Genomic DNA, 25,563 nt, shown 5'->3' on the forward strand with positions numbered 1-25,563 from the left:
AAGTTCAAATGGCCAAAAGACACTTAAGGTCATGCTCAACTTCCTTAGCGATCAGGGAAATGCAAATCAAGACAACTTTAAGATACCATCTTACACCTGTCAGAATGGCTAAAATCAAAAACACCAATGATAGCCTTTGCTGGAGAGGTTGTGGAGAAAGGAGTACACTCAACCATTGCTGGTGGGAATGCAAACTTGTGCAACCACTTTGGAAAGCAAGGTGGCAGTTTCTCAGGAAATTCAGGATCAACCTACCCCTGGACCCAGCAATACCACTCTTGGGAATATACCCAAGAGATGCCCTATCATACAACACAAGTATATGCTCTACTATGTTTATAGCAGCATTGTTTGTAATAGCCAGAACCTGGACACAACCTAGATGCCCTTCAATGGAAGAATGGATGAAGAAAGTATGGAATATATACATATTAGAATACTACTCAGCAGTAAAAAACAAGAACTTCTTCATGGGCATTTTAAAACGTAAAATTGTCAAATGAATCCCCTAATTTGATGCACAGTCCTACCTGTCTCTATGATATTGCGGCAACTTTAGTGACAATCTGTTTAAAAATATTGATTTTATAGAATTAGGACCCAAAATATCCCGACAGCAAACGTAGATATCGATGTAGTAAACCTCTTAGTGACCCTGGTAAGAGCATCCTGTTTCCATCACTTGCACGGGAAAAGAGAACATGCCTGTACATGCCACAGAGACAGCATAAACAGTGCCTGGGGAGGCTCTCTTAATTACAATGAGATAGGCTTCCCATCTGGAAGCTTCTACCATTTACGCATTCTCTTTCTCGAATGCAGAGACAAGAGGTAGTGTGAATCCTGGCTCTGTAGGCTTTGTTGGCTTTTCATCATGCACACAAGCCATGGCAAACCATTTCAAACCACTAGCACAAGGTCAACTGGCCCTGAATTTGCCTGAAAATTGGAGGGCTGTTTTTGAGGAGCTGGTGCAATCCTGACATGTGCACAGGACAGCATCCCTAAGCAGACTGTCATCTTCATGCTGGAGCTTTAGCTGCGTAGTTAAAGGTGAATAGTGTCAGGGATGTAGCATAAGTCAGGCCCTGTGAATTCTCTGGCCATGTGCCTCTTGTTGGACTTCCTTAAATACACTGGTTTACTTCACTGAGTAAGTAGACTCCCATGGTAAGCTGAGCGGTATGTGAACTCCGAAGGTTAATAATACTTAAGGAGGCACTATGGTGGAGAACCTGAAGCTAAATTCATGTCAATAAGAAGGGAAGCAAAATTTAACCCCTTTCCTAAAGAGACAACACATAAATCACTTCTTAACCTGAGCCGCAGCTGATTTCCTTGAGAGGTATGATTACATTAGGGCCTTGGCCAGGGCTGGGCCAGTGAACTGGTCGTTTACCAGTGCAGCAGCCATATCAAAACAGGTCCAGAAAGCCCAGCACCCTCCATTCTGGGTACAGCCACTTTCCCGTGTGTTGACTAGCTCATGGGCCCATTTTATAACCATTGTCATTACCGTAGACAGAGCTGGTAGTGTCCAGTGGAAATAATTTCATCCGTGTACTATCAAGTACGTCATCTGCGGATGAACTGTCTATAGCAAATGTGGAGGGAGAGCTGGCTGTGCACAGTGAATTCATTCTCCCTTAGCGTATCCTCGGCTGCTTCTTCCACTCTGTCAAGGAGAGTCTTCCAGTATTTCTCCTTTCAGGGCCAACCACCTCATCTGCTTACTCTTCTACAGAAAGATATGTATTTTCTTATCCCAGGAGATATCTGTTTCTCTCTATCACAACACAATGAAATGAGGTGCATTTTGCCCCAAGGTCTCTCAGAATCCATTCCCTGTGTGTCCCCAGCTTCTGCTGCTTCTCATTCAACAGAGCGGCGTGTCCTCTGTTGGATATTCTCCTTTGTTGTTGTTTTCCTGGCACGGACTGGACTCTTGCAGGTGGCGTATATTGAGACTTGACATTTCTGTTGCCTAGAGCAAGGAGAGGGATGGGATTAGATGACAAAGAGAGCAAATGTCATCTTCCATTGCCTCGAGGACCAGAGAAGCCACTGCACTCTAATTGAAGGGAATAGTTTATTTCTGTACAAACAGAGACGAGCAAACCAGAGCACAGTGTCTTCAAGGGCACCCCACACCCAGCTCCTTGTCTGTCCTTCCCTGATGTGTGGATAGACACTCTAGCCCTGATTCTCAAAACTAAAACCCTTATTCCTAGGACCTGTTGACCACAGTAGCAAAGGAGAATTGGTCAAGAAAACATTTCTGTTTTTCTTACCTTGGACTTAGTCTGCAGCTGGCTGGTCTAAGGGTACCATTTTCTTTCATGTAGTTTAGAGACATTTCAGCGCTTAGCTTTACAATTCTTTTTGTCCTCATATTTTTCAAAGGCCAAATGTGCCCATCCCCTCTCCATTCTGCTGAGATGACCACAGCCGCATCTGTAGCATCGTGATGCTGAGTGTCTGGGCAGTCTCCTTGGCTCTATACACATTCACCAAGGGCTCTTTTTTTTTTTTTTTATTGCCGTGAGTCTAGTAAATTAGTCCCCTCAAGAATCTTGAGTATCTGTTTACCAAGACTGATGTCAAATAAGATTAGTTTCCCTAGAAACAGTCACTGCCACACAGATTTAAGTTCAAATGGTTTTTTTGGAAAATAACTCCAGAAAATGTTGTTAGTATAATGGCGAAATTAAAAATAAAAGGAACTACTGAAAAATGCATTATTAAAGTAGCATCTCCCCCCTCCGCCCCATGAGTGGAGCTCACTTCTCTGCCTTTCCGGGAACTGCATAGAGCCCATGCATGGTAATATACAATGGTTCAGATTTCCAAAGGGGAAATGTGCTCCTCTGTGTAACGATGCTCCGTGTGACATCAGTTCCCTGGAATTGGTTTGCCATTTGCCGTGCAGAGGCTGGGGTGTAGTCTTGGGTAGGTACAGGTTACGTTGGCATGTATGGAAATACGGATGGACACCAATGGCTTCTGCCCTGGTAAGACAGTGACCAATGCTATCGCTAAATTCTAAAAGAAATTTCTGACAAAGTCATCTTTGAATGGATATTATACATTCAACGTTTGGCCAACAAGTGACAGGTGTTTTCCTACTGGAAGAACACAGTTGGAGCCAACAGTGACATCCATAATGCCTTCTGAGTACTTTAAAGAGTCATTGTTCTCCTAAAGCCATTATGATCTTAGATGTACATATCCTTTTTATTGTTGCTGTTTTTGAGAGAGAGTCTTCACATATAGTTAGTCCATGGTGGTCTAGAACTTGCTATGTAGCTCATGCTAGCCTTAAACTCATGATTTACCTGCCCCTGCCTCCCAAGGACTGTATTCATATACCATACCATAACTGGCTTTGACTATATATTTTTTCTGGAAAGAGAACATTTGTAGCCAAGCTAGTCTACATAGTACAACTTTAACTTGAACGTATTAACTACAGCAACAAATATCTAAAGTGTCATTCATTTTTCTTATTTTTTACTTTAAACATCAATTTATACACAGGTGTCCGATAATAATAGGTGTTTATATGCACATAGGATCAATAAATGACAGATATATATACATATAGATATGTATATATGTGCATATATATACAGAGAGAGATGATACATAGATGATTGATAGAAATAGATAGGTAATATAGAAATGATCATGTGGCAGAAAATAATCTGTCTCTTTAACTATAACTATTTTCATCTTTGCCGCTTTGCATAGTAGATAAGAATGAGGAAAGGGTAGAAAGAATTCTCAAAACTTTCCTAAGGGGGAAGACAGAAATGAAACACAGCCATTTTTATTTAATAATCTGGGACTATAAAGAAAGGTGTGAGGTCAATCTTCATGAAAAAATATAGTCTTCTGACTTTACTGGTACACAAAAATAAATTACAAAATAAGATACAGACCCTTATGTTAAAAAGAAAACATGTATTTGTGTATGTGCATGTGCACACGTGTGCCAAGGTGTGTGGCGTTCAGAGGACCTCTATTGTCATCTCTTGGGTGGCACTGACCTTTCTGGGTTCTGGTTTCCTTCTTGACAACATGATCTTTTACTGGCATAGAACTTCCCAGGTAGGTCGGACTAGTGGTTAGGCAACCCCACAATCGATCTGTTGATCCGTCTCCCCTGTGATGAGAGTACAAATGTGCTCTCACGTTTTTAGAAAGAACGTTTTATTAATTCCTTAGGAATGTCCTGCAGTGCACTTTCATTCTGTCTCCTCCCCTCCCAACCCCTCCCAACGCCATATCGGCTCCTTTCCCCTTTTGGTAAAACCCACAGAATGCAACCTGCCCTTGGGCTAGTGAAGCAATCAGTTCAAGGACTGAGACATCCATCTCTTAGTCTCAAGAAATTCTTTTTAAAAGTTTAAACCCATTCCTCTTTAAGAAAGACGCTTTCTGTGTGTTTATAGAGAAATTACAGACTCACTGACCTTTATTTATCTCTAGAAACCAATTATGAGTGAGTACATCCCAAGTTCATCTTTTTGGGTCTGGGTTACCTTACTCAGGATAGTGTGTTCTATTTCCATCCATTTGCATGCAAAATTCGAGAAGTCATTGTTTTTTACCGCAGAGTAGTATTCTAATGTGTATATATTCCACACTTTCTTCATCCATTCTTCCATTGAAGGACATCTAGGTTGTTTCCAGGTTCTGGCTATTACAAATAATGCTGCTATGAACATAGTTGAACAAATGCCCCTGTCATATGATCGGGCCTCTCTTGGGTATATTCCCAAGAGTGGCATTGCTGGGTCCAGGGGTAGGTTGATCCCGAATTTCCTGAGAAACCGCCACACTGCTTTCCAAAGTGGTTGCACAAGTTTGCATTCCCACCAGCAATGGATGAGGGTACCCCTTTCTCCACAACCTCTCCAGCAAAGGATATCATTGGTGTTTTTGATTTTAGCCATTCTGACAGGTGTAAGATGATATCTCAAAGTTGTTTTGATTTGCATTTCCCTGATCGCTAAGGAGGTTGAGCATATCACCATAGAACCTTCATCTGGAGATGGATGGAGATAGAGACAGAGACCCACACTGGAGCACTGGACTGAGCTCCCAATGTCCCAAGGAGGAGCAGAAGGAGGGAAAATATGAGCAAAGAAGTCAGGACCACGAGGGGTGCACCCACCCACGGAGACAGTGGGGCTGATCTATTGTGAGCTCACCAAGGCCAGCTGGACTACGACTGAAAAACCATGGGATAAAACCGGACTCTCTGAATATGGCGGACAATGAGGGCTGCTGAGAAGCCAAGGACAATGCCACTGGGTTTTGATCCTGCTTCATGTTCTGGCTTTGTGGGAGCCTAGCCAGTTTGGATGTCCACCTTCCTAGACCAAGATGGAGCGGGGAGGACTTTGGACTTTCCACAGGGCAGGGAACCCTGACTGCCCCTCAGACTGGAGAGGGAGGGGGAGAGGTGGGGGGGGAGGGGGAGAGGAGAGGGAGGAGGGGGGAAAAGGGAGACGGGGAGGGAAATGGGAGGCGGGGAGGAGGCGGAAATCTTTTTTTTTTTCAATAAAAAAATTATATTAAAAAAAAAGAGAAATTACATAAGGAAATATGCTACATTGGGGTCCTGAAAATTGTGTGTGAACTGAATTATTATTTTCAGACAGATATCCATCTAAGCTGTGTGTTTCTCCTTGGGGCCGTGTGTTGTTGCATGTATTTTTTACTCCTTTCCCCTTTATCTTTGGGTCGTGTCACAGGTCATAACTTTACTTATGATTGTATACTATTGCCAGCCACACAAGTTCAGAGTTAACAGAAATGATTTTCTTAGCTACTGTGTTTTATGTAAAAACTCTCTGAAATGGATATGTTAAGAGTTCATTCTTCTGCAATATTTTGCTAAAGTTATACTGTTATTTTTAGAAGTTGATCTCTTATTAAATAGAATTTAGCAATTTAATAGCATGGAGATTCTCAGGGAAGTACGCTCTATATTGTATCATGTGGTGTGTGTGCTGTCTCTGTGTGTGTATGTCTGTATGTGGTGTGTGTGTCTGTGTTTCTGTCTGTGTCTGTGTTTCCATCCGTGTGTGCCTGTGTATACTGTGTGATATGTGTCTGAGTGTACATTTGTCTGTACGTGGTGTGTGTATGTGTGTATATGTACGTGATGTATGAGTTTGTGTGTATCTGTGTATATATCTGTGTGGTGCATCTGTGTAATGTGTGTCTGTGTGTAGTGTCTGTGTGTGATGTGTGTGTATGTCTGTGGTGTGCGTCTGCATGTGTTTGTGTGTATGCCTATGCATGTCTATGTGGTATGTGTGTATCTCTGTATGTGTGTGTGTTCATATGCATGTGTCTGTGTGTGCACATATGTGCCTAATATTTTTCTTTCTGAAATTATTTGAAAATCAATAATATGGCTTACAGTTCATGTAGTTGCACTAAGAAGCCGTGATAGCAAAGCACTGAGGAGCCCTGGAAGAGGCTCTCCAGGCGTTCTTCATGAGCGCTTTTCCCCCAAAGCCTTCAGGTATCCAAAGATACATGTTCCTAAGGACGTTCTCATTCACTCAGAGAAACTCACACACACTCCATTAGCATTTTCCCAGGGTTACCTGGGATCACTTGTCAGAAGGCTCAAGCTGCCTCTCAGTCTTAGTCTATGCCCGAGTCTCTTTTCTGGGTTTGTTTAAGGTAATTTTTATGCCCGAGTCATGTGTGTGGTGTAAAGTGTGTTTTGCTGTCTGCAGGCTGCCCTTTGTTGTGAAGAGGAAGCCTGCCTGCCGCTAGGCAAAGTATGACCGCGGCACAATGCAGCTGCTTTCCCGCTAATCTGGTTGCGTGCTTTGATAGGAGTCGCACTAGGTGATAGCAACAGCAATTCAACCCCAGCGTGCACTGATCTGCAGGCAGAACTTGCAGGGTTGATACAGGGAACTCGATTTGCTTATGAATGGGAGGGAGTTTGATGCTTCAGCATCAAATGCTGCTTAACCTGTGAAGGATGAAAGGAAACTGTGTGGATTGTGGGTGACGTGTTCAAAGATAGCAGCCGAAGATGTCACGGCTTCAGTGCCGCCGACTGCGTGCTTCTGGATGTACGGGTTAGATCAGAATGTGAAGACTGTGTTGAGTACCTTGAATTACTTTTCTTCCCAGAAGCTTTGTAATTCATGGTCTTTATGAAATTCTGCCTTTGATTTCTCACCGTGAAGAAACACGAAACATAAAGGCTGTACGAGGTGGCTCAGAGGTTGGGAGTTGTTGGCTTCTCATGCAAAGGGCTGAGTTCAGCTCCTGGAACCCATATAACAGCTCGGAGTCTCCTGTAACCAAAGCTGCAGACAGCTGACATCACTTTCTTGTCTCAGGGGGCATCCACAAACACTCACAGAGACACACATCAATAAAAGTAATAAAATGCATATTTTAAAAATAATCAATAGTTGTATCCTTGTCAGAGAGGTATTGTTCCCTTCTTCTTTTAGAAAAACAAGTTCTACCCCTTGCCCACGTTGTATCACTAAACATTTCTGCAGTAACAGCCTGTGTATAAATGCTGGTGCATCTTAGGAGTGATTAGCACCCAGCCCCACTGGGACAAGAAGGAAAGCCCTGTGCTTGTCAGAAGAGTTCCCTTGTATTTGATTTGCAAAACAAACCTAGATTCCCAGTGTAGAGACCGCTACATGAGACGGATCTGTGATTGCCTTTCTGAATCAATCCTAGCCGTGGACAAATGCAGCATTCTGGTGATCGCAACAGTCTGTGTTCCCCATTGTTGGAGAATCAAGGAGCCAGGGCTTGTTGGTCATTGTTGAAGGAGGAGCAACAGGATCACAGTGGCATTAACATGTAGCGGGGCTCCCTGCTGGGTTAGTGGCTTTCTGCTCCTTCCTGTCAGACAGTTCTTGCCCGTAGTGGGACTGCTGAAATTTTAAGGAGACGAGTTAGAGCCCAGGTAACTCACATGCACAAGTTGTCCAAGGTTTACACGGGGCAGTTTCCTTTCCCTTCAAGTGGGCACGTTCCCACATTTAACTTCCTCAGCGTTGTGAGTGCAAAAAGAAATACCACCCACAAAGTGCTCATATGCTGTAGTCATTATTATAGTTATTGTTCCAGGTGTAATGGTCGTCTTTTACTCTCCTCTGCTTCTCTACCAATTGCAGGTAGGTGATTGCTATGCTTGATGTTGGTATGTTTCTTCAAGTCTACGCCTTCAGAGCAGTTTTCTTAAAAACGTGCCTATTCCTGGGTAGTGAAGCAAGTGGTTCCTCTTTGCTAGAAGTTTAGATGGCCAAGTAATTAAGATACTGTCTGGGGGCGGGGATTGGCAGGTGATTGGCAGCTCTGATGGGACAGGGCAGTGGCTTGTCTTCCTGGAGCTTCTGCCCTGAAGCAGATCTCACTGCCTGTGCAGTGACCCCTGGTCCTTTTGCTGTCGCCCTGGAGTAATTGCTGTTTGACTGTCCTCACAAGGATGTCACTCCGGCTCGGTCTCTGACCCAGAGGACGGTTTTTGCCTGTTATCTAGGAAACCGCAGGAAGCTAATTGTAACTTTACAAGTCGGGTACAGCATCAGTCCTTTCGGATTCCAAGACCACAACTTGACCATTTGTGATTAACTGACATCTTGGGCAGGGCATGAGGTGTGCTGTCCAGGCAAACTCCACTTCTGTGATCTTTGCATTCTCGTTTTCCTCCCGAAGTATTTCTTGTGTGTTCTAAGCAAGGTCATGATCTTCTTGTCTTATTGTTTTTAGATTCTATTTGGCACAGGGTAATTTGTACTTTTTAAAATATAATTTGAAGTTAAGTGACATCTCCCTGCCAAATTCAAAACACCTTTCTGAACACTCCTTGAGCTTGCGGCTCAATAAAATAAAAGCCGCATGGCCTGCCAAGAGAGGTTTGTGAGCCGCGGACGCTCAGCGGGTGATTTCATTTCATATCTGATGAAGTACCCATCCATCTAGATCCAGAAAAAGCTCATGTTGCCCCACAGCTCATCTATGTCAATGAGCAGGCGGATTGTTTTTTATGCCCCTGCTTCTTTCTTAATTGGAACCCATGGCCGAGCAGCGTGAGTCTGGCCCGGCAGCTCTGTTAGGCGTGGTTAGATATGTTAAGGATGGTTAGTGCATGTTAGGGATGGTTAGGAATGTTAGGGATGGTTAGCACATGTTAGGCATGGTTAGGGATGTTCGGGATGGTTAGCACATGTTAGGGATGCAGATTTTTTATTTATTTATTTATTTATTTATTTATTTATTGGTTTTTCGAGACAGGGTTTCTCTGTGGCTTTGGATGTTCGGGATGGTTAGCGCATGTTAGGGATGCAGATTATTTATTTATTTATTTATTTATTTATTTATTGGTTTTTCGAGACAGGGTTTCTCTGTGGCTTTGGAGCCTGTCCTGGAATTAGCTTTGTAGACCAGGCTGGTCTCGAACTCACAGAGATCTGCCTGCCTCTGCCTCCCAAGTGCTGGGATTAAAGGCGTGCGCCACCATCGCCCGGCAGGGATGCAGATTCTTAAGCTCCATCTCAGATTCACATCTAGCAAGTCCTCCAAGCAACCCCCACATAATGGTTGTGATGGCGTTGTTTGTGCAAGAAGAAGACGCCAGTCCATTGTGGAAGGGCCTGTCCGGACACCCATGCTTATTGAGGAGAGGATTTAGCATCTATCTGAGGCTTCTAAACCATGCTGTAAGCCAGGACGGTCACTGTCTTAGATTTTAATATCTTGGTTACTCAGACTTAAAATTTGGTTACTTTTACTCCATAGCCATTTTGGCTTAGTATATGAAGTTATTTTCTCGTGTCAACCAAATACCTGACAAGAATCAATGTCAAGAGGGAGTCATTATTCAAGCTTACAGAGGAGGGAGAGAGTCCATCATGGCCAGAAGGTCTGACAGTGGAGCTGCTTCTTAGTCTTTGGCAACAGGAACCGAGGCGTCTTGGTCTCATCCTTGTAGACCCTGAAGCAGAAAGGCCCAAGCCAGGTCAGTCACCAGCAAGCAGTCCAGTTCCTCTGGCAAAGCCCCACTCTCCAGAGATTCCTGAAACAGCGCCACCAGCTGAACACTAAGTGTTTAATCACGAGTTGGGGGTTATTTCATGGCCAGTTTAGAAGGAGCCACTGTGTGTTAAATAGGGTGGAGGAAGAATTAAGGTCAGGAAAAGAAACAAAGTTCTTCCCCTTCCCCTTGTATTTTTGATGTAAAGACTGGCTTTTTTTTTTAAGTCATCTTTTTTTTTTAAAGACCACAAAGAAAGGATACATTGTTGTAGTAGGCTGCTTGTTCATTTCCCAGCCGCCCAGACTCAGGAAATAATCACAGAGAAATCATATTATTTGCAATACTATTTTGCCATTAGCTTAACCATATTTCTGGATAACTCTTTTATCTTAAACTAACCCATCTCCATTAATCTGTGTGTCTTCACGTGGCTATGGCTTACGGGGTAAAGTTCCGTCCTGAGCATCTGTCTCCTGACACTGTCTTCTTTCTCCCAGCATTCAGTTTATCTTTCCCTGCCTAGCTCTGTTCTGCCCTGCTATAGGTCTAAAGCAGTTTCTTTATTCATTAACCAATAAAAGGAACATATATACAGATGGACTTCCCACATCACACTGTGAAGAAAATACTTTGAAAAAAGGACGTATTTGGCACAGTCAAACAAGTCGAATTGATGAAGGTTATCTAATCTTAAATGATGAGAGAGTATACCATAATTACTTTATAAATTTATTAAGAGGTGTTGACAAGCCAGATAAAGGCTTTCCATAAATGATGCGGGGCCCCAAGCTTTTGGAACTTGGAGATTCATTGCTTGTGCGGTTTTTACAGAGCGATGTGATTGCTGAAGGTGAGGCAGTCACAAATAGGACCGTTATGGACTCATTTGGAGCCTTGGCAAACTAGGAAAAGACTCCGTGGTATTTCAGTTACTTACTTGTTAAGCTCTTTCAAATGATGTTTATTCCTTTAATTTTGAATATAAGAAAAAAGTGACTAGGACTGGCTTGTGCGATAGATTGGCAAAATTATTTGCTTGTTTGAATTAGTATGTTTGTTCTTAATTATGTAGTGGAATAAAATTCAAATGAATTCAAAATATAAATGGCTACCTCAGGTTTTTATTAATAGAACCTACAGGCTTTTTTTTTACTATTAAATAGAAAATAATCCTATTTCATCAAATTCTTAAAGGAATAAAAATCATCTTGAAATTTTTGATGAATATAACACAACTGAAAAGTCAAGGACTCGGGTGTGGAATTTTTTTTTTTCTTTTTGCAATTTTAAAATACAAGCTCCTCATCATGAGATGACATTTTGCGGCAGTTTTCATGTTCATTTCAGAGGGAAGGACTGCCCTTTACCTTTCCCTCTCTGTTTAATCATCCTGATGCTCGGTTTATTAACCCATGCTACAGCATCCTTCTACGCGTATATCAAAATGTGCTTTTTCATGTATTTCCCCAGCCCTAACTCTGTGCTTTATGGATAATTATTTTTTTTACAGCGGTTTTTGTTAACTTATACATAAACATGCTGCTTGTTTTTCAAACATGTGTGTGACCTCGGTGGAACTGAATTCAGTCTAATACAGTCCCCTCAGGCCACGTTCCAAACTCTCATTGGCTGGTCTTTTTGGTCCCAGAGGCTGGTCTTTTTGGTCCAAGATGCTCTTTCCTACTTAAAAGAACCCTATGGAGATGTTAATAATGTTGCTTAGAAAGTCTTTCTACCTGCTCTGTGGTCTCTTAGAGATGCGTACAGGGTAGAGATGATCTCTGCTTGATTCAGTGTGCACCTCAATGCTCCCAGTCTTAGGTGCTTCTTCCCCCGATGGTCAACGCCTTGTGCTTGGATTCCTCAGTCCCCTCCTGGTCTAGTGCAGCCTGCAGATACTTTCTATGTAGTTTTTCTGTCTTGTTATTCTATCCCTCCACCTCCTTCCCTTTTCTTTATGGCATTTCTCTCCCACTGGGGTGTTATAAATATTTATTCTTTGCTTATTTTCTATACGCTCTTTCATCTACCACAATCTGTGCTTCTTGAACTTCGGGATGGCTCAATTGGTAACACATTTTTCAAGCCTTAGTTCAGACTCCAGACCCCATGTAAAGGTGGATGGAGAGAACCAAGTCATGGTTTTCCATTGACCTCCACAGCTGCACTGTGGCGTGCATGGACTCACACACACATGCACACACACACATGCACTCACACACACGCATGGACGTGCATGCATACACTCACTCACATTCATATACACACACACCACATACACACACATGCATGCACAAACACATAAACACAATCTCACACACACCACATACGCACACGCTTGCATACACAAACACACACAACAACCCAGTCTCTCTCTCTCTCTCTCTCTCTCTCTCTCTCTCTCTCTCTCTCTCTCTCTCTCACACACACACACACACACACACATATGCAAGCACATTAAGACAATATTCTCTGCAGCCGTTTCAAAGCCTGCAATGGCCACTGCGACCTGACACTAGTTATTGTTGACTGTAAGAACACTGAAAAAGTGGCTCAAGAAGTCTGGATTTTATAACATTTCCATCACTTACTAGTTGAACGTGTTTCTTTGTGTGGCCACAGCCCTGCTCATCCATATTATCAGCATTGCTGTATCTCTACATCGTGATATGTGACGTGTGCTTATCACTACATATGTTATTCAAGCCAGGTCAGCCATGACTACAGTGTGAATACCATTTTCTTCCCAGCTACTGAGGCGTCAGCTTCAGGATTTATGAAAATACTGAGCACACCAGGCTCGCGTCGCTGTGCTGCTGGGAAGGGACAGATCAAAGAGTGTGTCCTTTGGTGATCGTCTCGGATTTTGTCTTCAGGAGTAAGAGTAAAGTATCCAGAAGACTAGGGGGAAAACCTTTGCCATGGAAATAGCACCAAGTTATGGTCCAGAATGCTGGTGTGCAGAAGAGCCTGTCCGTGCTTCCTGTTAGGCAGGTGCTGTGCCGCAGTGACGCCGTGACCTATGATGATAGCAGGAAACACAAACGGTCAGCGGGAGTTAGCGAGGATGCTCAGTGGAGATCGCTCCTACATGAGGACAACGGCGTGTTTCCAACCTCTTCGATGTCTTCTGAGTGAAGACAATCACAGAATTAGAAGTGTCTCTTGTCGCCATCCACATAGGAACTTGCGTTGGTTGTGATAGCGGGCATGGATGCAGTGCAAGTTCAGCCAACACAAAATCCCAGCCCAGAGGGAGGAGGTGGCTTGCATGTCCTGCTCCTCGCTGTGGGAAACTAATAGCTGCTAGGGTCACTTTCTTTAGGGATGCAGGTCAACCACAATCCAGTGGGTGGCCACGTACCTGATAGTATATGTTAGCATGAATTCTACTTGATGAGTTTTGTTGTTGTTGTTTTCTTTTGATTAAGAAAACAGAAAGTTGTATGGATAGGAATTCGGATGGATGGACAGATTGGCCCCCAGAGGAGTTGAGAAAGGGCATAAAAATGATTGAAATACACTGTATGCGAGTGTCAACTCATAAAAATAAAATTACAGAAATTTAGGATATTGAATCATTTTAGTGGGATTTGTGACAATAAGATGACTGTGCCATCAACCTACAAAATATAGATACACTATAGCACAAATCCTGGGACATTCTTAGCAATGTAAACATTTCAACCAGGGTGAAGAGACTGAGTATAAGTCATGATTTAAGTATTTGTTTTCAAATGAAAATCTATTTATAAAAATATCAATAAATAAGAGCCGGAGGGGCTTACAGGGTGACCTAGCGCAGTCCTTTGATTCAGAAAACCATGATGAAAACTCACAGGAGCTAATGGAGTCACGTGGGGGGCCTGCCACGATCATTAGAGATTGGGCCTGGGAGAAACCTGACTTTTCTAGATTGAATTAAATAGTAGAAAATCCTTCATTCGTGTGATTCTGCTTTATACAGTGGACCACGGAAACATGGAGCCAGCAGGCCCTGTTGGGACAGTAGTGTCAGCTGAGGACCTTGAGCAATGGAGAGCAGGAACTTTGGGGAGTGAAGATGTTTTTGGCATCTCCTCATCACTGGAACCCACACAAGCGTAATCAGTTCAGAACCTGAGCTAAAGCTACAAAACCTAAGACTGAGTAACTGTTTCTACTCGGAATAAAAATAGATTCAAGTGGAAGTCTTAATTTTCTTTTATAAAAAAATTGTATTGAATACCGTATATTCCAATCATGGTTCCTCCACCTACATCCCCCCCCCCCGCCCCACCCTCACCAGTGCGGCTCCAAGCCTTCCTCCCTTCTCCTTAGAAAACACACAGGTCTAACTGCCAGGTTAGCTACTAGATTTAGGCAGGGTTCACCTGGAAGACAGATGTGGAACAAAGGCATTGTGACAGTGTAGTTGTTTCTTGTTTTCCTATTAAAATACACCAATTCAGACTTGAAGACATGTCAAGTAGGGTGGACCTGAAGTGACTCTGGGTGGCTGTGTGACTTTGAGCGCTCTCTACCTCACGTAAGCTCAGTCTTCATAGCTGTCCAAGAAGAAGCCAACTAAAGCTCACGGCAGCTTGCTGATGGTTCTGAGTGAGACATGATGCGTATTCAGCGTGGCACACATAATTCTCAATATGTGTAGAATAAGCATCTTATTATTAATGTAAAAAAGTAGTAAATTTATGGTATAGTAAGTGAAAGATAATGATATAAGAATATAGTTAAAATAAAATTTTTAGAAAAAAAACTGTGATCATCAAATAAGTATTTAATAAAAGGAGAAACTTGCTATTCAAAAGACAGATTGGTACCACTTGGTATGGAGACATATAAATTGCACTATTGGTAAATACTAAGAAAATAAAGAAAAACAAACTCCATGAAACATCCGTAGAGATTATAAATGAGTATGCTATTGATGTATATATCATCTCTTTAAAATACTTTGATAAAATGCTAAATCGATAATTTCATACTTTCAAATTTAAAAGTAACTTACAGGGATGGGGTGTGGCTCGCTGGTCAGTGGCAGAGCAATTGCCCAAGTGCAGACAAAACTACTACTTAGACTTTTATGGCACATTTGCCTTTGTCTAGGTCTACTTTCCATTCCAATGGAGATTTATTCTGCATCTCAGTTCCTTTGAATATATCCCAGGCATGCCTATAATTGGTTTGCTTTTAGTATAAATCCTGCACGTGTTATTGGAAGTACTGGAAGGTAGCTCACAGTTGTACCCATGTTGCAAACATGGTTTTCATTTTATTACCAGCCTCTGCCCAGGTCAAACCCGCAGGCGTGGTCAGAGGCCCAGGCATTAGCAGTTCTTCGCTGTCTCTCTTTTGTGCCTGTGTCTGCACTGAGACGGTACTGGCTAGCTCTTCATGGTTCCAAACTGAGACGGTACCGGCCAGCTCTTCATGGTTCCAAACTGAGACGGTACCGGCCAGCTCTTCATGGTTCCAAACTGAGACGGTACCGGCCAGCTCTTCATGGTTCCAAACTGAGACGGTACCGGCTAGCTCTTCATGGTTCTAAAACAATTTTGTTTTGACATAAATTTTAACTTAAAATTTCTTATGAAATAATGTAGCCGTTAAAGTGGAATTTAAAGTTGTTTTCTACAGTAATCAGATCAGTACATAAAGCTGTTAGGACCAAGATTTTGAGGTAGGCTCTGTGCCCTTTCCTTTTATTTTACTACATTGCCATCTGGTGGTTAAGATCTGAATAGCAACACTTTTACTATAACTTCTTTTTATGAAGATGGTTATTTTAGGTTGTGGGTTTGAACTAAATAACTGGTATAAATCCGTTACCTATTATTTATTGTAGTTATCTTATATGAATAAATTAAATTTATTAAAAAATATTTTCTATATCTCAAACAAAATGGCCTGCTTTTTTAGGTATTCAGTAGAGTCCCAGGCATTTATGCCTATTATAAGTAATAATTTAGCTATTGAACAATTATTCAAAATCCAAGGGGTTACGAATTATACCCATCTGGCCTGTTACAAAGTGATGAATGAATTACCTGTGTGTAAAGCATGCTCCAGCTTTGAGTCCGTAGAGGAGAATCTCTTCCATGGAAGGAAGAGGTCAAACCTAAGTTTTGTGAGGTTCCAAGATGAGGCCAGCATCTTTCCGATGTCTTTAGCTTCAATCTTAGAATTTGAGGTTCGTGTGTCTGAGGAAGGCATGTGTTCCATGGAGTGACGGTACTGCAACTGACATACTTAGCTCCGAAGGCAGTTTCTGGAAGCTTCCGATGCAGCTCCGACCCCAACTTGATGCTGTGCTGACATTCTTGCGACGCGGCTCCGATGTGATGCAGTTCTTACATTCTTACATTCTTCACACGCTGCTCCGACGTGATGCTGTGCTGACTTTCTTCGGATGCCGTGATGCTGTTCTGACTTTCTTCGGATGCCGTGATGCCGTGATGCTGTTCTGACTTTCTTCGGATGCCGTGATGCCGTGATGCTGTTCTGACTTTCTTCGGATGCCGAAATACCGTGATGCTGTTCTGACTTTCTTCGGATGCCGTGATGCCGTGATGCTGTTCTGACTTTCTTCGGATGCGGCTCCAGCGTGATGCTGTTCTGACTTTCTTCGGATGCTGCTCCAATGTGATGCTGTGCTAAAGAGTAACAGCATTTCATTGTATCAGAAGGACAGGATGGCCAAGGATGCCAAGACAAAAGCAACTACTGCCTCTGAAAGAACAAACGAGAAAACCAAAGCAAAGCCAAACAAACCTAACAACGAGCTTGCCCTAACAGATCTGAGACACTGCAGATATGTACTGGAGCATGATCCTGTCGAGGAAGGGGTTTTAGATCACTGCCATGAACAAATGTGCTCCTCTCGAAACGGCTTCAGACTAACGCCACACTTAGACACGCTTGGCGTCTCACTCGTGAGCTGTGCCCAAATCTCTCTAACACTGAGGATGCTTTGCCTGAATGGTCCCTATTTAGGAATATGGTCTGGCTCCAGTGTGGACCACCGTATCATGTTTGGCTAATAATCTTTAAATGATGTTGTTACAGATAACTTAGCATCTAAGTTGTGCCCGACTCCGAGCAGAAGGCTTGCTTGTTCTCATTCAAGCGTTTTCCCAGAGTGTTTTTATATTCGCTGGTGTAGACGTGCAGGGAAGACTGCAGAGCCAGCGTGCTGTTCCCTCCTTTCAAGTCCTGGGCTCAATTACTGGTGAATATTCTACACCAACCTCTCATTTCCTGAGCCCCACATGCAAAGCATGAAGGGGATTGACGGCTCCATTCAGTGAGTTTTTCAATGCCCAGAACTAGAGAGGCAGAGGTGGTAAAGGCGCATTTTCTTCGGCCCTGCCGAAGGTCTATAAAGCCATTCTCAGTGTGGGGGAGAAGGGGGTTCTAACAAAACATGGTCTTGAGGAAAGAATTCTACTAAGAGCAACTGAGAGAAGAAGGGGAAGTGTTAGGGACTGGCTGGGGACAGCTGTAGAAGGGGAACAGGGTCTCAGAGGGAGGAAGGAGTAGAAGCCGTGGGGCACTTTCTAATGCTCATGCTTCAGTTCACCCACGGGCTTCCTGGCTCTCAGCAGGCTCCGCAAGCTTCCATTGCTTATCATCAAAGACCTGCATGGTTTAACTTTCTGGGACAGAGAAGAAATTCATGAGTTGTGGCTTTGGATTTCTGACTATGCAGTGTTCAAATATTCTCTTAATAGATAAAATCAGGGGCCTTAACTGTATCTTCTCAGTTGGCATGAACAGTTACAAACTTTATAAAGCTATTCTCATAGCTTTGCTCTAATGTTTTAATATTCAGCCTTGAATTGATATCTGGGTAAGTCTTACCAAGAACTTGGTGTGGGAAGTCCTTCTGTACATGTGTGGCTTTTATTGGTTAATGAATAAAGGTGCTTTGACCAATGACAGAGCAGAATAGAGAAAGGTGGAAATTCCAAACAGATAGAGGAGGAAAGAAGGTGGGAGCCGCCATGTAGCTGTCGAAGGAGAAAGATGCCCTGGAACTTTACCAGTAAACCACAAACCTCATGGTAAAATACAAAATAACAGAAATGGGTTAATTTAATATGTAAAAGCTAGCTAGGAATATGCTAGAATCATTGCCCAAGCAGTGTTGCAAGTAATATAGTTTCTGTGTGATTATTTCAGGTCTGGGTGGCCTGGAAAGAACAAGTAGCCTCCACCTATAAGAACTGTTGTTTAAGTTTTTTTTTTGATGTGTGTATGTGTGTGTGTATGCACATTATATATATGCATGTACATATGTGTGTGCATATATATTAATATACATACACAGATATATATATAGTAAAAGCAAATAAGTATAGGATGTCTGAAATATAATCCTATCCAATTTAGACTCCTTAAAATTTATCATTGCTTTCCTGGGAGAATAAGATTAGCTATTGGGAATTATGTATTGCAAGTAATTCCTTTGTCTGCATTATTTATGAGTTTTATTATGAGTGCCATTGTAAGATTTCTGTATACAACACTAAATTTGCACTTAATGAATTGAATTTACGTTCACTTGTTTTGTATTAAACTTAATGAGATGCTTCACTTTTTTGCCTTCGAAGCGGGTCAAGGGCAAAGGAAGACATCAGGCCATGCATCATCCTGCACTCATTGTCTGCAGAATAACTCCTGGGACTAGTTCTGTTTTTCTAAACTCAGATATTGGCTATTGATACATCAGCAAACTGTTTGTATCCTGGTGACTATTGCAAGTCTCCTCACATTCTTTCATTTACATAATGGAAATCCTGGGCTAAAGCTTGGGTCAAATCACAGAGGAATATCCTTAGGTGATGGACAGTGGTGTGGGGTTGGTCCTATAGACTGTAGGCTTGGTTGTCAACATTTGAGTCTATAGAAAATGGTAAACAAATACATAGGAAGTTTATTATCCATCCGCCATGCCTGCCTGAAAACACTCTTCAGAGTACAGATGAGAACCCACTTGGGTTATTTCCCTGTCGGGACATTTGGCTTCCTTTTTCATCTCTTTTCCCCAGACCTGCCTTGTGTTCCTGAAAGATGTTAGACATCTAGGTAGCAACAGTTACCTCTGCAGACCTGAACCGCTCCAGCTTGTTCCTGTGCCTGCACCATTCTGCTTCCTGGAAGGAAAAGGTGTGGGGGGGGTGTCTCTCCAGCTCACGTTCCTCCCCGTTGTATGTGGCCGTATTTGCCATCTTCCTCCAGGTTTTGTGTTTTGTCTGCCCTCTCTTCTTCACTCTGTCTTCACCCCAGTGTCCTCGTGCCCCCACGGCACTTGGCTTTAAAGAATTATTCCTAGGTCAACCAAGTACACTCTGTGTGTGCCACGCCACCAGGGAACAGTGAGGATTTGCCCTGAACACACTGCCGTTTTTTTTACTGAAAGTGCCTCTGCGCAGGCTAACCTCAGTGGGCTGTTCCTAGGCCTCATGGCCTTCCTCCTCACAACTTCCCTTCAGCCTTCCTCCCTTCCTTTCCCTGTCTCCCTCCTCCCCTGCTCCCCTCCAATCATGTACCCGCCCCCTCTGTTTCTATGGGAACTCAGTCTTAGGATTTTGGGGAATTCCTGCTCTACTCCACTGTGATTCGCCTGGCTGTAGGCCAAATGTCTGTGGTAAAGCTTTTTTTCCCCCTTTTTTAATCTTTAGCCAGGACCACTTTCATGCCTCCAGCTTCAGATGTTATCGGTTCTTGGCACCCCCACTCCTGTGTCTCACACTGGCTGAAATCTCACCTTGAGGTGAACCTTGTTTTTCTCCCCAAGTTCCCGTCGTGTCCTCCAGAGCAGACGTCCTGCAGACTGTTCAGAGGCGTGTCAGAAACCTGGCGGCCACTCGAGATGCGTATCTGGACTCCTCCCTGCGCGAAATCCATCTGTTGCTCCTTTCTCCCAAACAGAGGCTCGCTCAGCCCTTCCCCTTCTAACCAGTCCCCTGAATAGCATAAGGACTGTCAACTGGATGACTTCGGTAGCCTCTGCGTGTGCACTTTGGAGTTCTATTAAGAGGGGGCCAGCCTGACCTCCTAAATATTCCAAAAATTATTCTGCATTTGGCATAAAACCTTGCAGCCACTTAACATTTGACATAGTGAGTTCCTGCTTCCTCTTCGTCTCTCTAAGATGCCACGGTGTCTAACGCCAGCTGCCTTCTCTGACCTGGTGTCATTGGTCCTCATGTACGACAGATAAATAGCCCTTCAAACCCTTGAGCAGCTCCCCACACCCTGAATCAAGGACACCACACATGTTCTGTTCGCCTGGAATGTTCTTTCTTCACGCTCTTTAACACGTCTCTGAAATATCTGCCCCTCGGAAGTGCTGTTTCTCGAGAGAATGTCTCCCACTGTTTACTTTCCGAGTTGGAAACTCTTCCCCAAGTGCGTTCCAGAGCGCGATCCTGGGTGCTTCCTAGAACTTCGCATAGTTTATCCCAGTGTATACGCTGAGAGGCAGGGTAAGCTGCTGAAGGCCCGGCAAGTTGGCATCCTGACTCTTGCCATTTATTAGTTGTGTCTCTGGAAACAGATTATTTTAAAATAGATATTTTTCATACAATGGATTTGGATTACAATCCTCCCAACTCCTCCTGATTCCTCCCCCCCCCCCCCCATCCAGAACCACACTCTTTCGGTTTCTCATTAGAAAACAAACCAGCATCTAATGAATAATAAAAGAATAAAATGATTAGAATAGAAACAAATCAAACAAGGACAAAAAGAATAGGAGAAGAAGACAAAGAAAAAGCACAAGAAACACAGACACAGAAACACACACGTTTGCACATTCAGGGATCCCATACAAACACAAAAGCAGAAGCTGTGTTATATGCTCAAAGGTCCTATTAGGTAAATAAATAAATAAATAAATAAATAAATAAATGAAATAAGTAAGAAATTCCCTGATGCAGCATTAAGAGACTAAGTGTTTCCCAAAGATGCCACTGAGTTCGTTTGGTTCTGGCGATCCATTTCTAGGCATGTGGCGTGGCCTACCCTTAGTTTATTTCCACAGTGAGACTCACTTGCATAGAATTTCAGTTGGAGACGGCATCTGGGTTAGAGATGGCAGCCCGTGTCCACATCTCCTCTCGGCTCTAGGACCCCTTCTCGTGCAGACTCACGCAGGCTGTATGCACCCTGCCACAGTCTCTGGGAGGTCCTATGTGTGTGGTGGTCGTTCTGTGTTTCGAAGGCCTTGCTTTCTACATGTCTTGCAAGCCCTCTGGCTCCTACATTCTTTCTGCCTCCTCTTCTGCAGGGTTGCCTGAGCCCTAAGGGGAGGGATTTGATGGAGACATCCCAGTGAGGGCTGAGTGCTCCAAGGTCCCTCACACTACACATTTATGGACAAGTTATTTAGCATTTGTGTGTGAATTCCCTCAAGGATTTCACGAGGACAATGTGAATGCCTGTCTTGTAGGAAATTTGCAAAGAGGAAGTGATTACTATTTTAGCTGATAGTAAACACTCCATAAGCGTTTGCTTACAAACATGTGGCATAAGTCTATTTTTGTATGAAATTTGCTTTATGTCTGAATGCATGGTTATGTGTTGTGATTCTTGATTGATAGTACACGTTTACTTGGCAGATGAATATTGTACTGCATCTTATAATCTTATAATTATGTCTAGAAAAAGATTACCACACTATATTTATATAATATGGAATCATTTGTGATGCATTCATTAACTTATTGAATTACGTTTTTATCTGCAAATATCCTTTTTCAATTTATCTGCCTAGCCCCCTTTCTTCTCTCAAGATCATTCATTCTTTTCATTTTGCACATCCCTGGACCCCAGTGTCATGGGATCCTGTTCAGATTACAGATTTAGTGAACAATGGGACAGTTCTTCTCTGGATCTCATTGCGCTCTTCACTGCGTTTTCTTTTGGAAACACCAAGCGCGCCCCTGTGAGCACTTCTCCTAGAGCTAGAGAAGTTACCCGGATGATAACGTCATCACTCAGCTCTAGGCGAGCATCACTGGCTTTGGTGTTTCTCCTCCCATCGCCCACCTGTACTTATAGTGGTCTGTTTGTCCAACGCACCGCCTTGGTGGTTCTCTGGCATTCTTAGCGTGTGATCGCCAAGGAGCAGTTTTCCTAAAAGGCCTCCATTGTCCTCGGCTTTCCTAGAATTCTTTCTGTTTCGTTCCCCAGGAAAGACTATTTCAAAATAGCATCTGCTCATCTCATTCCTTACATCCTTTTTCTAAGAAATTCTTTCTGATGAGTTACAGTTAAAAATACCTACTTTCTCTCTCTCTCCCAAGTAAGCACATCACTTCTGGATTCTTAATATGTGAGAATTGAAAAGTTCCTCACAGAAATCAATCCCAAATTTAGAAACAGGTGAAATTTTTGCAAGGTTTATAAAGGTGAGTACTCCGAGTTATAGTGAGTGAAGACTGCTGCTTTGTCCAATTTGTTACTTCTGCCTTTTTTTTTTCTTTAAGGAAAGCGCACAAGGAGCTTGAGGTGCATGAAGCTGGGATTTGATGAAAATGGTATGACTGATTTCAGTGTTCTCTTACAGATTTTCTTTTCATTCTTTGCAGTTTAACAGCAATGCTCAGGATGTCAGCTGCTTCCAGCACCTGGTTCAGGCGAACGTGAGAAACAAGAAGGTGTTGAAAGACGCCGTGAACAACATCACCGCCAAAGGGATAACCGATTATAAGAAGGGCTTCAGCTTTGCGTTCGAGCAGCTGCTTAATGTAAGTGTCGATAAGAAGCCATTTTATTTTGTCTGTTTTCAGACGTTCTGATAAAAGTCACCGATCATCATTAAATTCGCAGACAGATTATGTCCAAAGGTAAGAGCCGTGGCTGAAGGTGACAGATTGTTAGTCAATACTTGGGTTCCCAGCTCTTCATTGGAAGCTGTTCCTGTCAGTGTCCATATGGGCTTGGTGATGTGCCAAAATAATGCGAAGGAGGATCTTGTCGCCAATATAGACAAATGCCTTCATTAATGTTTGTACCAAAGATGGGCTTTATCGTCCTTGGAGAACAAGAGTGTGGGCCTTCGGTGGGCTACAGCAGAACGTAGGGATTATGGATATTAAAAAAATAATTGCTCATTTGAAGACCAAGGCTGATGATCTCAATTACAGGAGGTTCTCAAGGACTTCGGAAGATGGCCTACTTAAATTGCATCAGATTCCACAGTGACATTAGAAGACATGGCTAGAAGAACATGGTGTATATTTTCTCACTAACTTTATAATGATTTCATATCGAAAGGATAGCACTTTGAGTGAGTGACGGATTTGAATGGGATCCGGGACTAGAATTAACTTATTGTGCTGCTTTAGGAGGCCTGTAGAAGTTTTTAAATAATGTGCCAGGTTCCCATTATACTTCTCTTAAATTACGTGGAAGGCTCACATTAGACTTCTTTTAGTTAGCAGCAAGCTAGAAGGTTGACATTTTCAAAGAAGCTGAGCATTCAGAAGGTAGTGCGATCCATTTTTTCTCATCATTTAGGCAAACACATTCCATAATAGTCGAAAAGCTCAGAGTCTAATTAGATGCCTCCGAGAAGTCCGGCTTGCTAAATTAAAGTGTTCGTTTTAATGGCCCTCTGAAGCTAATTCATTATTCTGTGCTCAGTTCTTCGAAAGACCTTAAAGGTTAAGAGGATTTATTGCCGGAATCGAGTCTTGCAGGATTAGAATCTATGTGACAGGTCAGGAGAGGACAGAGGCGGGGAAGGATGCTCAGGGGGGAGGTGGTAGCATTTAAGGAGGAGCCCTGGGGAGCACCGGATGAGAGACTCCTCACCAGCCTGTCATCCCATCATATAAGGCAACAGAAATAGGACAAGCAGGGAGGGGAGAACAGGAAGGCTATTTGGAAACGAAATGGAAAAGGTTAATGTGAACCCCGTTAATCAGGTCACGTGCGTGTTGTTTGCTTGCTTCTGGTATAAAATGATAAAGGTTTGTAGAAAAACCCTTTATTTGTGCAAACCCCAAACACTCCTCAGCGCCCGGGGAAGTATTGTGTACCAGGTGCTGTCTAAATATCACGTTGTCTTCCTTTTGCGGGGCTTGAATTCCTTCAGGAAAAAACTAACACTAAACAAACAAATGCTGGTTGCATACAAATGAAAGTGAAGTAATACGGAGAAAATATAACCTGGAGTGTATTATAGTTTAAAACACAATGGCCTGGGGAGGTGTCTCTGACAGTGACATTTGGTGGTAGGTTTGGCTATCTTAAGTACTGAGAGCTAACGCGGGCCTCATCCACAGCCTGATTTTAGAACACACTACTGAGCTGGCATTTTGTTTGTAGGGTGTAATATGAGCATGCTTTTTTTTTTCATATTGGTTTTCTTTTTCCTAATTTTCATTGTGGATAATTTGCATATATATGTATTTTTAACAGTATAATGTTTCCAGAGCCAATTGCAACAAGATCATCATGTTATTCACAGATGGAGGAGAAGAGAGAGCCCAGGAGATATTTGCCAAATACAATAAAGACAAAAAAGTGAGTGTTGTTTGCTAGTGTTTTAATTTTAACATGTAGATGATTTTCATACAGACAGTCTACAATGGTGGTGAAGCGATTTTTTTTTCTCCAAAATGTTAGTTGTGGTTATAACATTAACACGTTGATGGTGAAATGAAGCGTTTGTCGGGTAGCCAAGCACCACGTCACAAATGCATTAGCCGGAGAGTGTAGATTTATCTGTCCCATTGGATTCTCATATCACAGAAAAAGAAACAAGAGTATGGGAAAACAAAACAGTTTCAGCCTTTCCTGGATCAAGCTTCATGGCTCATAATCATTAGAATTGGAGGAAGACTCGATATTCTAAAAACACCAAGACATTTCTGCCGTGTTATTTTAGACAGATGAGAAAACCGTTCATAACGGCAGTCAGACACAGCCTGCTTGAGAAGGAGCTCACGGGGAGGCTGAAGATAAACTCCTTGGTTGGCATAATAGTTTAAAGAATGCTATCCCAAAAGCCACAGATAATACGAAGATTGGCGTTTCAGGATTGTAATATTCCATGTTTGTGGTCCTACAGGAGACACGCAGTGTAGTTATGAGGTTATACTGTGCAGAGGGTATTATTATATTACTAAACCTGTTAAGACTAGAACTGCTTCATCTTACTTAGAGTTTACATTTACTTACTGAGAGTTTACAAGTACTGACACCCCATATTTATAATAGACATCGATTTTCCTAAAATACTAAAGGATCATCTTAAAAGTCATGGGGGAAGATATAATGTCTTTCTTATGCTTAACAAATTATACATTGACCCTAATGAAGACTACATCTATCTTCAGCCTCCAGGTGGCTGCGGCTACAGGTGTGATTTACTGGCTTTGGATTTCTCTTTGGTGGACAGTTTTACTCTTTGGGAAGATTTGGCTCCATAGTAGCTCCAGTCGAGTGTTTTATAGCTATTTAATGCATGTATGTGTTTTTTTTTTTTTTTTTTTTTTTTTTTT

The 25,563-nt window shown here is 42.6% G+C and overlaps 1 protein-coding gene across 1 annotated transcript in view; it reads left to right on the forward strand.

Moving 5' to 3' along the window:
- Cacna2d1 (calcium voltage-gated channel auxiliary subunit alpha2delta 1) overlaps window positions 1-25,563 on the forward strand; it is a 347,097-nt gene that overhangs the window by 247,210 nt on the left and 74,324 nt on the right. The window contains exons 10-11 of the mRNA XM_050139771.1: window positions 22,642-22,800; window positions 24,479-24,583. Coding sequence (XP_049995728.1) covers window positions 22,642-22,800; window positions 24,479-24,583 — 264 coding nt within the window. The remainder of the gene's footprint in view (window positions 1-22,641; window positions 22,801-24,478; window positions 24,584-25,563) is intronic.

This window comes from Alexandromys fortis, unplaced genomic scaffold (genome assembly GCF_014885135.2).
Source record: "Alexandromys fortis isolate MF-2015 unplaced genomic scaffold, M_Fortis_MF-2015_v1.1 scaffold_38, whole genome shotgun sequence".
Lineage (NCBI taxonomy): Eukaryota > Metazoa > Chordata > Mammalia > Rodentia > Cricetidae > Alexandromys > Alexandromys fortis.